This window comes from Mustela lutreola, chromosome 4, assembly GCF_030435805.1.
Source record: "Mustela lutreola isolate mMusLut2 chromosome 4, mMusLut2.pri, whole genome shotgun sequence".
Lineage (NCBI taxonomy): Eukaryota > Metazoa > Chordata > Mammalia > Carnivora > Mustelidae > Mustela > Mustela lutreola.
In genome coordinates, this window is record NC_081293.1 from 79,795,151 (window position 1) to 79,807,186 (window position 12,036).

A 12,036-nucleotide genomic window follows, 5' to 3' on the forward strand; every position below is an offset into this window, starting at 1 on the left:
GTCGGTAAATGCTATTAGAATGACTGGCTGTGCATTTGAGAGAAAATAAAGCAAAGCCCTATTCCCTCACCATCTACTAAAGTTGAGTCTACGTCAATGAACAATCTAAACGTGTGAAACAAAATTCTGAAGAGTATATCGACAAATATCTAAACTGGGGAAGCCAGAGGGAAAATTAACAGAGCTCTCCACATGGCAATGTAATACTTTCTCTGGTGAAGAGCATGGTATTATCTGCAACATGAGAGTTGCAGCGAGTTAATATCCCTCATGTGCAGCAGTTCTGTAAATCAGAAAACAAAGCAGCCAGATCAACCCAAAAGAAGGTAAAGGAAATGAAGAAGCACCTTTTGGAAAAAGAAATACAAATAGCCAATAAACCCATGAGAAGAAGGGGGAAAAAACCCTATGAGAAGATACTATATGTTGTAATGACTAAAGATAGGAAAAAGGAAGCATTAATGACATGTTTGCTTCTTTCAGCAAAGAGAAGAAAAAGTAAAAGATTGACCCAGGGGTGCCTGGGTGGCTCAGTGGGTTAAAGCCTCCTTTGGCTCAGGTCATGGTCTCAGGGTCCTGGGATCAGCCTCTCTGCTCAGCGAGGAGCCTGCTTCCTCTCTCTCTCTGTGTCTGCCTCTCTGATTAATTGTGATCTCTGTCAAATAAATAAATAAAATCTTAAAAAAAAAAAAAAAAGATTGACGCGGGGCACCTCTCACAAGATCTCTGCCCTCGGAGTCAGGGAGGGGCGATGGGAAACTTCAGACATAATGATAGTTCACGAAAGGGATGGGCGTGCAGTAATTATAGTGTTTTTTTAAAAAGATTTATTAATTTTAGAGAGAGAAAATGTGAATAGGGGAGGGGCAGAGGGGCAGAATCCTCATGGCAGACTCCCCATTGAGTACAGAGCCTGACCCTGGGTGATCTTATGACCCTGAGACCATGATCTGAGCTGAAACCAAGAATCAAATGCTCAACTGACTGAGCCCCCCAGGCACCGCTGTTAGTACTATCTACCTTATATGACTTTTATAACTATTTTTGTATCTGTTCAATATTTTTTAAAAAACAATGAAGAAACTCCATTCCTTGTGAATCAGCCCCCTCTGGGAATCTCATAATAAGTTGTTACGTAAGGGTATGTGTTCACACTTACTGTAGTCCTGCAGTAGCAAAAAATGGAAAGTAGTCTGGAAGTTCTTTAATAGGGGAAGGCTTAAATTTTTACTACATGCCACACAGAATACTGTATACCCTGTAAAAAGAGTGAGGTTATGGAACCATTAATACAATGTATTAAAAAATGGGAAAAAAGGTGACATGATTCTGGTTTTATTTAATAAGGAAAGAATTTTATGTGTGTATGTGTGTCTGCATAAGCAGAAAAAAAAATTGCTAGTTAACTGGAGTGTAGGGATGGTTTCAGATGGGGACGTATATACTTCTTTTATATAATTGACAAGCGGTGGGATTATATGTCCTTTTTCTTTCTCTGCTTTTTGTATTTTTACAATAAAACTGTTTTTAACTAAAGGGTTATTGTATTTGTACAAAAGATGTATTTTCATCAGAAGAGAAATTCAGATAATCCAGAAATGTGCAGAAAAGAGACTTTTGATAATGAACAGGTATTGCACCTTTTTACTCATACCAAGCAGGCACAGTTCACATATTAAATCAGCTTTTCCTCCCAACGTATAAACGTTGGGTGTGTATGATTATTATTTTTGTATTGCATGCACTTGAGTCCCTGTTGTCACACGGGTAGCAAGCAGTAGTTGCTAGGGTTTGAGCCGAGATCTGCTCTTCTTCAGCACAGTGAAGTGACAGTTGTTTCTGGTTTTTTCGTAGAATAAATGCGATCAGCAAATATGCTGATTCATTCAGCCCTTTACCCCTGTGCCGTGGTTGTCCTCATCTGTTCTTGGAAGCGGGGCTGCTAGGTCAAAGGGTGTGCACGTGGAACACTGGGGGCCCACGCTGTTAAATCGTGCTTCTGCAAAGTTGGTACCTAGCCCTCCTCCTCTGGTAGTTCAGTGTGGTGGGACCTCTTGATACAATTTTTATTTTTCTCTCGGATGTCCCTGTGGGGAGTTACAGAGACAAATAGTTCTGTGTGGCTCTTAATGGAAAACAGAAGCCCGCAGCCCTCTAGACTCCCAGATGCACCTGCCATCAACTTTGTGATCCTCTCCGTGTAGCATTTACCTCCTTATCTCCAAATCCCAGTGTCGGCTGTTACTCATTGCCTCTGTAGTGGCGACGGATTTGGCGTTTTTACTCTCGGCTCCCCCCACTTCACACATCTTTCCTTTACTCCCCCACCCTCCCAATATAGTTCATTTTCGTTGTAACTATTTTCAGTGCCCGTATCACTGAGCAGCGTACGGGCTGAGACAGAGTGTGCCAGCTCCTTGTCCTTTCCTGCACCCTGAGAGCAGGACTGTCTGTCTGCCTTGTTTCTTAACAGATTGTTAGTTCAGAATACCCCATGCTTGTGTACCTTTCCAGTATCCAGCCTATCCTGGCGCGCTCAGTAGACGGCCATTTTGATTTCTTGAAGAATCTCCCTCCTTCTCTTCTGACACAGTCTGGAAGGTTGTAGGCCAGCTGCCCAGCTGGCCCCTCAGCCATCATCCCAGGGATTCTTCTCGCCCCTGTCTTGGGTTTTTAGATCTCATAAGGTCCTCATTCTAGGCTTAATCTCTTATTTGGTCAAGTGTGTCCTCTGTCAGCTGTCCAGGAAAGAAAACATGACAGTAAATATTTTTGAAATCTTACATGTCTGAAAGTGACTGTATTCTACTTGGACACTTACTAGATAATTGTATGGGTCTTAGAGGTACAAGCTTGAAATCATTTTGAATTGTTTTCTAGTTTCCATGGTGCTCTTCGAACCTGTGGTTCTTTTTTGCAAGACCTATTTAGTTTCCCATTTTCTGGATGCTTTTTGGATCTTCTGTGTCCACGGTGTTCTGAAATCACTTGATGATGAGCCCTTTCATTGGGGAAACTTGTGACCACAGTGTGGCAAGTCTTCTGGAGAGGTTTTTTTCTTCTCTTTTGACATGTGCGGCATTCAGATACTAGATGTTTTGGAAAGCTTGCCTAATTTGCTTTTCCTTCCTGTTTTTTCGGCTCTAGCATTTTGCTTTGCTCAGTGTGAGATTTCTGCACCTACATTTATTCTCCAAATCCTCTGCTGAGTCTTTCTTCTTTTGCCAGGAGCTCTTTTTTGTTGTTGTTGCTGTTGCTGTTATCCAAGTGTTCTTTTAAAAATTGATATGGAAATCTGTTATTGTTTGATGGAAGCAGATGCCAGCCTTAATTCTTTAAAATATATCTTGAGCACCTGGTGCATGCCAGGTCCTGGGGAGATAGCAGGGAAAAACATAGTCTCTGTCCTTGTTTAGTTGATAAACAAGGGCAAAGGGAGTAAGAAACAGAAAACACAGATCACACACATCATCTGACCCATATAGATATATGTGGATAAACTTGGGAATAACTTGGGAATAACTTTGTACCTGGATGGGATTTAAAGCAGGGAGGTGACTGTAGAGCAGAGGTCCTGGGACCATGGCATCTTGGAGCTGCAGTGCTTGGGGCTGGGGAGAAAAGGAGACACCATCATCAGAAGAAGAATTTGAGGAAGAGCAGCCTCTTTGGCAAGAGAGGAACCAGAAGACAGGGTTCACTTGGAAGCCAAGAGAAGAACAAGCTTCGAGAAAGGCATGAGGAGCTATTTTAAAGAGCTGTGATAGATCAAGTTGGATGAGACAAAGAATTTATCAGTATTTAGAAATGGGGTAGTTTATGATCTTGCTGTACAGTCTCCAAGGAGATGAAAGCCCGATTGGAGTGGGTTCAAGAGGGACTAGGAGAACTGGAGGCAGCAGGTGTAAACAGCCTTTTCTGAGGCGTTTTGATGTAGAAGGGAACAGAGAAATAGTGTGGAAACTAGAGATGGCTAAGAAGTTAAGGAAGGGAGTGTGTGTGTGTGTGTGTGTGTGTGTAAGAGAGAGAGAAAGAGAGAGAGGGAGGATGAGTGATGTGATAGTCTGTGTCCAGAAGCTGATGATGAGAATGATCTGGTAGAGAGAGAGGGGGAACTGATGCACCAGAGAAAGGGGGCGTTTGCTAGGTCCGTGACCTTGTAGTTGGAGGGGGCCAGCAGTGAGCATGGTAGCGGAGCGGGATGCAGTTCGCTCCCACGTCGGGAGAGAAGGCGGAGTGAAAGAGGCACCCCGGGCGGTGTGCTGGTGGGAGTCCATAATTGCTTCTGTTTTCTCAGTGAAGTTAGCAAGCAAGGTCAGCTCTGAGAAAGAGAATGCAGTGTTGTGAGCTTTGCCTGTCTGTGCTGCTTCACTAGGAGTGTGAGGCAGGAACACTCCTGCGGGGTGTTGGTGGTGAGACCTGACTTCATTAATTTTTTTTTCAAATTTTAAATTCCACTATAGTTAGCACACAGTGGGACATTAATTTCAGGTGTGCAGTGTGGCGATCCACCAGTCCTCTCCTTCACCTGCTGCTCGTCCCAACCCATCACTGTGTCACTCATCTCCCCAGCCCCGCCCCTCTGGTGACCATCAGTTAATTCTCTGTAATTAAGGGTCTGTTTCTTGGTTTGCCTCTCTCTTTTTTCCTTTGCTCATTTGTTTCGTTTCTTAAATCTAGCTTCAGGAATTTTAAAGCCATGGAGGGGATGTATACTCTAATTGAAAACCACCTGCAGGGGGGATCTCAGTCCTCTTAGCGGCCAGCTGGGGTAGCTGTCATCCCATTTTACAGTGAGCCAAGGTCAAATGGCTAGGACATGCCAGAGCCAAGTTTGGATTCCTGCTCTGCCAGTGTGCAGACTTTTGCATATTTCCAAGTTCTGTATAATCCCCATGCTTTATCTGTTAGCACCGCATAGTGTTTGATCCTGTCTGAGAACAGGCCTTCCCAATTTAGATTGGAATGTGATTATGAAGAAAAAGCAAGTGTAGGGAAAAAAATTTTAACTTGCTAGTTATGAAAGAGTGCACATTAGAGCAATATTAAGGTAGTGTTTTATCCATACTAAGTTAGTAGAAGCAAACTTAAAAATGATCAAGATCTGTGCTGGTCCAGCAGTAGTAAATAGAAAGCTTATTCATTCTAGAGCATAGACGGTCCTTTTGAAAGACACTATAATACCTGCCAAGAGACATAAAAATGTTCCTACCCTTTGTGCTAATGATCTCATTTCTGGGAAATTATCCCGATAAAAGAATTCAACAGCGTAAGAATGCTATATATGCAAAGATTTTTCATCAGCTTTACTGAAATGAAAACCAACCTAAATGCCCAACTGGAGAGAAATGCTGACTTAGATTACATCATTCTGTTAGAATATTATTCAGAGTATTCAGATTTAATTTTGAAGATTATGGAGCAGGATGACAGTGGTTATAAAATGTAAATAAAAATATAAAACCAAAATTATATATACACTGTGTATATGACTACGTAAAAACTACACTTGAAAAAGACAGGCAGAAAATGCTGTAAAGGGAAGGAATTGCTAGAGTAAGGTGGTAAAACTGAAGATCCCTTTTATTTTATTTTAATTTTTAAAAATATTTTATTTATTTGACAGATCACAAGTAAGGGAGGCCCGCGGGGGGTTGGGGGGAAGCAGGCTCCCTGCTGAGCAGAGAGCCTGATGCGGGGTTCCATCCCAGGACCCTGAGATCATGACCTGAGCCAAAGGCAGAGGCTTTAACCCACTGAGCCACCCCGGCGCCCCTGAAGATCCCTTTTAAACGCTGCTTTTTCTATTATAAAATAATTTTTCTGTATGACTGTAGACCTAAACGTTCACTGAAGGATTGTGGTGAGCAGTTATAAAGAGCCAAATTACAAAGAGCAAAACAAAAAAATTCACGTATTTGCAAAAAAGCTCAGAAACCAACAACCCAGATATTTTGGTTTATAAAGGCATGTTTTCTGTCGATGAGCTCTTGTCACGCTTTTGGGTGTAACAGTCAGTTAAGAACCAGAATTCGCTTTGCGTGCATGACACGGTTGCTTCTTAGGAGAATGCAGCTCTCTCAGATGGAAACCACTGCTGCACCTGAGCAGAGCCGAGGAACTCATGCTTGCTTTTGTTGCACTACCTGGTCGCTGATTTCAGTTTACGTTTTTGATTTGTGTTGCAATGAAAACTGCCAGCTCAGCCATCGGTGGCAGAAGGGACTGGCCCTGGAACTTCTGCAATAAAGGGCGAACAAGGAAGCATTTCTCTGTCTTCTCTTGATGTTAGTGGTTTTGATCACCTATTATTTTCTTTTTTAAGATTTTATTTATTTATTTCGAGAGAGAGAGAACACAAGCGGGAGGAAGGGCAGAGGGAGAGGGAGAATTCTAAACAGATTATCTGCTGAGTGTGGAGTCCGGTGCAGGGCTCTCTCTCCCAACCCTGAGATCATGACCTGAGCGGAAGTCAAGAACTGGATGCTTAACTGACTGAGCCGCCCAGGGGCCTCCCCCAGCCTCCACCTGTTGTTTTAACTCTAACAAAATACTCAACACCTTTATCATTGAGATTTCTATGGGAAAGTAACTTTATTCCTACTCATTTAATTTTCCTTTTCTAATTGAAATTATTATTTTGTATGATAATTTTTGTTAATGTAAGATTTCTTGGTATAATTATCACATGATAGAATGGGATGTATCATTTTTGTTTGTGCCTGTGCAGACTGTATAAAAGAACAATCAGTATTCTGTAAATGCATCCATAATATTCAACACATTTTCTTATGTTAAAATGATTTGAGAAGTAATTTTCCAATTTATGGAGAAATAAAGCCCCATTGAGATACTGATTAAAATTTCATTAACCCTAGCCTAAAAATAATGCTATCTTGGCAATATTCAGGGTCGTCATACAGGAGCATGGTATGTCTTTCCATTTACTATTCATCAGGTTTTATAGTTGTTCTTAAATAGGAAATCTCAAGAACGTTCCCAGGTATTTTGTGTTGCTTTGTTGTTGTGATGGTGGTTGGATGATTTTTCCTTTCGTAAATATTTTTCCTTTGGTAGTGATTTTTTTAGATTTTTATTTGCTAATGGCCTCTTTTTTGAATTTAGATAAATTGATAGTGTTTTTCAGTTGAATTCCAGGGAATTCCAGGAAAATATGCACCATGGTATCATAAATAGTTCTAGGAAATGGAAGTAATAGTTTTTAACATTCCCTTTATTTTTACCCTGTTAAAGGCAGTTGGCCCACACCCAGGAGCTGATTCTCATATGTTCTTCTCTGACCTTCTGAAAATCCGACCTATATTTCTACATTTCAGGTGCCTCTTTTTTAGTGGCTCTAGAGAGGTCCCCATTCCCTGGCTAAGCTTACATGATTATTTCTGTTCTTGGGCCTTGCCTTATGAGATGGACTACAGATCATATATTATTTTTTAAAGTTTATTTATTTACTTAAGTAATCTCTAAACCCAGCATGGGCCTCCAGCTCAGAACCCCGAGATCAAGAGCTGCATGGTCCTCTGACTGAGCCAGCTGGGCACCCCGATCTTATATTCTTTGTAAGAAAGAGACTTCTCTAGATTACCTTTGGAGGAGGTCTGTGAGATATGTGAGGGATAGGGGACCTGCAGGCACTCAGTCCCAAGACCCCCACGGAGCCTGGGATGGTCACTGACCTCACAAGAATAACAGCTCAGCCTACAGTTGGCGTCTCTCCTCAGCTCAGGCTCCTGACTTCCCAGAACATGCCTGGCATTCCTCTTCATGAAAGAGAAGATTTTAATGGAGTCATGTACCTCTGTTAGGGTATGGTGCTTCTTCACCTGGGCACTTCTGAGTAGGATTTTGCAGCAAGCAGCCTCTGCCTGAGGTTTCTAGGGGAAAAAAAACATGGGTAGGATCACGATGGTGACCATGCAAATAAGCCTGGTTTCTGATTTCCTCATTTGCTGTGTCACCAGTGGTTACAACTGAGACCCTTTTCTCCTCCCTGCTGTGAGCACAGTGTGGAGAGCACATCTCAGGCTCTTTTCCCTGTCCAGCATCATGTCTGTTCCTGCCTGCTTCCCAGAGTCCCTGCTGGAATGTGAACTGTGCCAGGGGCACTACTTCCCTCTTTCAGGTGGAGAGCGAACCAACGGGCATTCCAGGTTGGCCTTGCTTTCCGGTGACCCCAGCTCACTCTCCTACTCTGCTCTAAATCTATTTATCTAATTATATTAGATAAATATTCAGCGTTTTTCCTTCTGACTTGTCGGTGCCCTCCTGATGGTGGCACAGACGTCCCTTTCCGTCACTGCTGTTGGGGACCTGGTGGCAGCAGAATGGGCCTCCTACGGCGTTCCCTGGCCCATGTGAAGCACATTCCCATGTGAAGCTCATTGGAACCTTTAATCTACCTCGTAATTGGTCTGGTGCTTTCCCTGTTCCTTGTCAGGCTGTGTTCCTGCAGGATCTCAGTATCTTCCCCCTTTTCTTTCTTTTCCTCCCAGTATCCACCTTGATGAGTCAATCAGAAATTGTCTTAAGTCTATCTTCTTTTTCCCGGAGTGTGGTATTCTGGCAAAGCCTGGTGGTTGGATTTCTTAACTAAAGCTTCTACTTGCTGGTGGCTGTCTAACTTTCTGAAGCTCAAGAGTAAACTGGGTAAATCGTAGAATCATAAAAGGTATTTATTCCGTCGTGATCCCCAGATTTGTGGTGTCGTCTCTCAGGTTTTCTTACAGCTTCACCTGAGAAGGTGGCGCCTCACTGACCTGGCCTCCATCCCGTCTGTATGTTAGAAGCACTAGGGACTCCTAAAAATGCTGTTGCTTACATCTCTTCTCAAGATCCTGGTCTGTCTGGGTCTAGGGTGCGGTCCAGGTGTTAGTACACAAGCAAGAAGCCCTCCATTGATAACGTGCACCCATGTTGAGAGCCCTTGCGAGTAGAGGAAGGCTCCCATTCTGTGCTTTCGTGGACCTCTCTTTGGGTCTGTGGGATCCTCAGGCATGACTAAGCCTCACCGATGGGTGTATCTCCTAACCCTAGCCGAGGAGCCCAACAAAGAAAAAGTTGGCAAATCTAATGTGATATGACCTGCTCCTGGCAGAGGCCTGTCCCCTGAAACTCTGTTCATTCTGAGATTCTTTTGTTCATCCGGCAGCAGGAGTTGTGTGTCTGTTAACATGATAGGCACTCTGTTAGGTGCTACAGGAACAATCTGACAAGGCCCCATCATTCTGGGCCTGATAGTTGGTGATTCTGTTCTGGTCCTATGAAAGGATTCCTGTCCTGGGAGGACCCTCCTCCTTGTGGCTTGTGTGGTGGCTGGACTCTCCTGCTCGCCTATACAGAGCATACGTGGCCTGCCAGACGAGACCAGGTGTCCTTTATGACTTGGAGAAATGAGCAGGACCTTGATTTCTTGACCTACCAACCAAACTAGGCTCTAGGAAGCTCTAGTAGCTGCTGTAGGCCCAAACCCCTGTACCTTCTCTCTTAGGGATCTCAGCCAGGCCACTGAACCTGGAACCTTGAATCCTCACATGGCTCACTGGTGAAGGGTGAACCGAAGTTGAAGACTAAAGGCATCCCTGGGTGACTGCTTTCTTGTGGGCCCACATCTTGCTCTTACTTAACCTTGTTACTCTCACTGAAGGAGTAAGTAGGTTGTTAAAGAAATTTAGTTAAGGAAGATGAGAGAGCTTTCCACCTTGCCTAAAGCCTGGAGCATTAGGGCCCCAGAGCCCACTCCTGTCACCCTCTCCCTTGGCCCTTTGGTTTGCTATGCCCCAGGGGCACTGACCCCGCCAGACAGAATCTAACCCCACCAGCTGCAGGAAGCAGGGAGACATTGGAGAATGAAGGGAACAGTTGAACGGATACCAGAGTAGGTGAGCTTGTTGGAAGCCTAGGTGTAAGAGTGAGCTTTTCGTGTAATTTGACTACTGTGTCTTTTTCTGGAAGGTGGGGCCTCCCTATAAACCCGGAGCTACAGCAGTGTCTCCCTATCTGTACACTTGCCTGGAGAACTGTCTCTGGGAGGTCAGTGTGTGCAAACAGGACCTGAGTCTTCCCCATGCACTCTATCCACTTCCAGCCATGGGCTCCCTCCTTCAAAGTAGTCAGTTTGGAAACTGAACACGCAATTCAGTGGTCTTGGCCACTTTTCCGGAACATTTTGCACGTCTGTTCAGAATTGTATGTGACTTAGTTTTTTGGAACCACTCTAGTGCTAGCAAGTGTTCAGTTTTTCTTCAGAGTTTTTCTTCAGATTTGGTTTTTTTAAGATTTTTTATTTATTTATTTGTAAGAGAGAGAGAGAGAGTGAGAGCGAGCACAGGCAGACAGAGTGGAAGGCAGAGTCAGAGGGAGAAGCAGGCTCCCCGCAGAGCAAGGAGCCCGATGTGGGACTCGATCCCAGGATGCCGGGATCATGACCTGAGCCGAAGGCAGCTGCTTAACCAACTGAGCCACCCATGCGTCCCAGATTTGGTTTTTTTAAAGAGTATTTATTTATTTACTTATTTGAGAGAGAACAGAGAAGGGAGAACATGAGGTGGGGGAGGGGCAGAGGGAGAGGGAGAAGCAGATTCCCGGCTGAGCAGGGAGCCAGATGCGGGACTCGATCCCAGCACCCAGGGATCATGACCTGTGTTGAAGGCAGATGCTTAATTGACTGAGCTACCCAGGTGCCCCAGATTTGATATTTATACAAGAAATCACTCAGAATGTAATTTGTTATGGAAGCCCTGGGTTGAGATTGTAAATTTGATCTGAAAGTCTCCTTGACAAAGTTCAGAAAGTGAGTAAAAGCAGCATGCGTTCTTTCATTCAGTGAATGGAATTGGGTGCCACCCTAGGCAGGCACGAGACTGTAGGCTTAGGGGATGGAGCAAGATGGGCATTCTGGCTCAACAAGGTAATAATAAATAATAAAACAGATAAAAAATAAGTTGCCAAATAAATGCAAGTTCTAGAAAGAGAGGTACCCTAAAGAAGACAGAGGAAGCAAGCAAAATGGCAGAGGGGCTGGTTGGAGCCGGTGAGTGAGGAAGGCCTTACTGGGAAGAGCCATCTGGGCAGAGACATGAGTGATGTGTGCCATGCAGCCACGTCCTGGCGTGTCCCGAGCAGTGGCAGCAGTAAATGGAAAGGCTCTAAGGTAGGAGGGGCTTGGCAGGTTTCAGGAAAGTCAGAGGAGCATGGGGGAGAGTAGAGTAGAGGAGGGGCAAATAGGAGGAAATCAAACTGCAGATGTGGGCCCTGATTCCAAGGATGAGGGGGAGGGACTGGGAGTTTCAGTCTTTGCTGGAGTCAGTTCCTTGCCTTGCAGTGTCATTATTTTGAAGAGCAGTACTAATTTCCATTGATGGCTTGAGGTCCACGTTAATTAGTTTGTTTTGGGGAGGGCTGGGAAGAAGCTGGGGGCATATCCTGGAATCCTTGTGGGATATCAGAGCAGGAAGCTCAAGAAGCCTGTGGTAGTGTTGCCTGAGTGAGGTGTGACATAACTGCGGGCAGATCAGGACAGGAAGGGTGCTCATTTATTAATTGTTCCTTAACATGTGTGTATTTTTTACGAAGCCTGTGTATTCATCTACCCATCTGTGTGTGTAAGGTGTGATTTTCGCACAAGCAGTGTAGCTGTTGTGCGGATGAAAACACGAAGTGACTTTAAACCGTCTCCTCTGAGATAATTTGATAAATGCTGAGAGGCTGCTTGGCGTTTGGATTTCTATGAAATCCAAGCATTGATAGTTAAGTGCCTTCGAAAAGTGAAATGTGCTTCTGTTTTCATAAATAACACTTCATTTTTCTATTTCAAATTACATCCTTTGCTCCTTCCCCAGGCGACAGAAACAGACACCAAAATCAGAGTGTGCATGCGGGCATACCACCTACTCGTGAAAAAACTGGGCTTTAATCCAAATGACATCATCTTTGACCCTAACATCCTCACCATTGGTACTGGGATGGAAGAGCACAACTTGTATGCTGTTAATTTTATCCACGCAACAAAAATCATTAAAG

At 44.0% G+C, this 12,036-nt stretch overlaps 1 protein-coding gene across 5 annotated transcripts in view; it reads left to right on the forward strand.

Moving 5' to 3' along the window:
• MTR (5-methyltetrahydrofolate-homocysteine methyltransferase) overlaps nucleotides 1-12,036 on the forward strand; it is a 110,404-nt gene that overhangs the window by 47,503 nt on the left and 50,865 nt on the right. For all 5 annotated transcript variants that reach the window (XM_059170331.1, XM_059170334.1, XM_059170333.1 and 2 more), the window contains one exon: nucleotides 11,856-12,035. In XM_059170331.1, coding sequence (XP_059026314.1) covers nucleotides 11,856-12,035 — 180 coding nt within the window. The remainder of the gene's footprint in view (nucleotides 1-11,855; nucleotide 12,036) is intronic.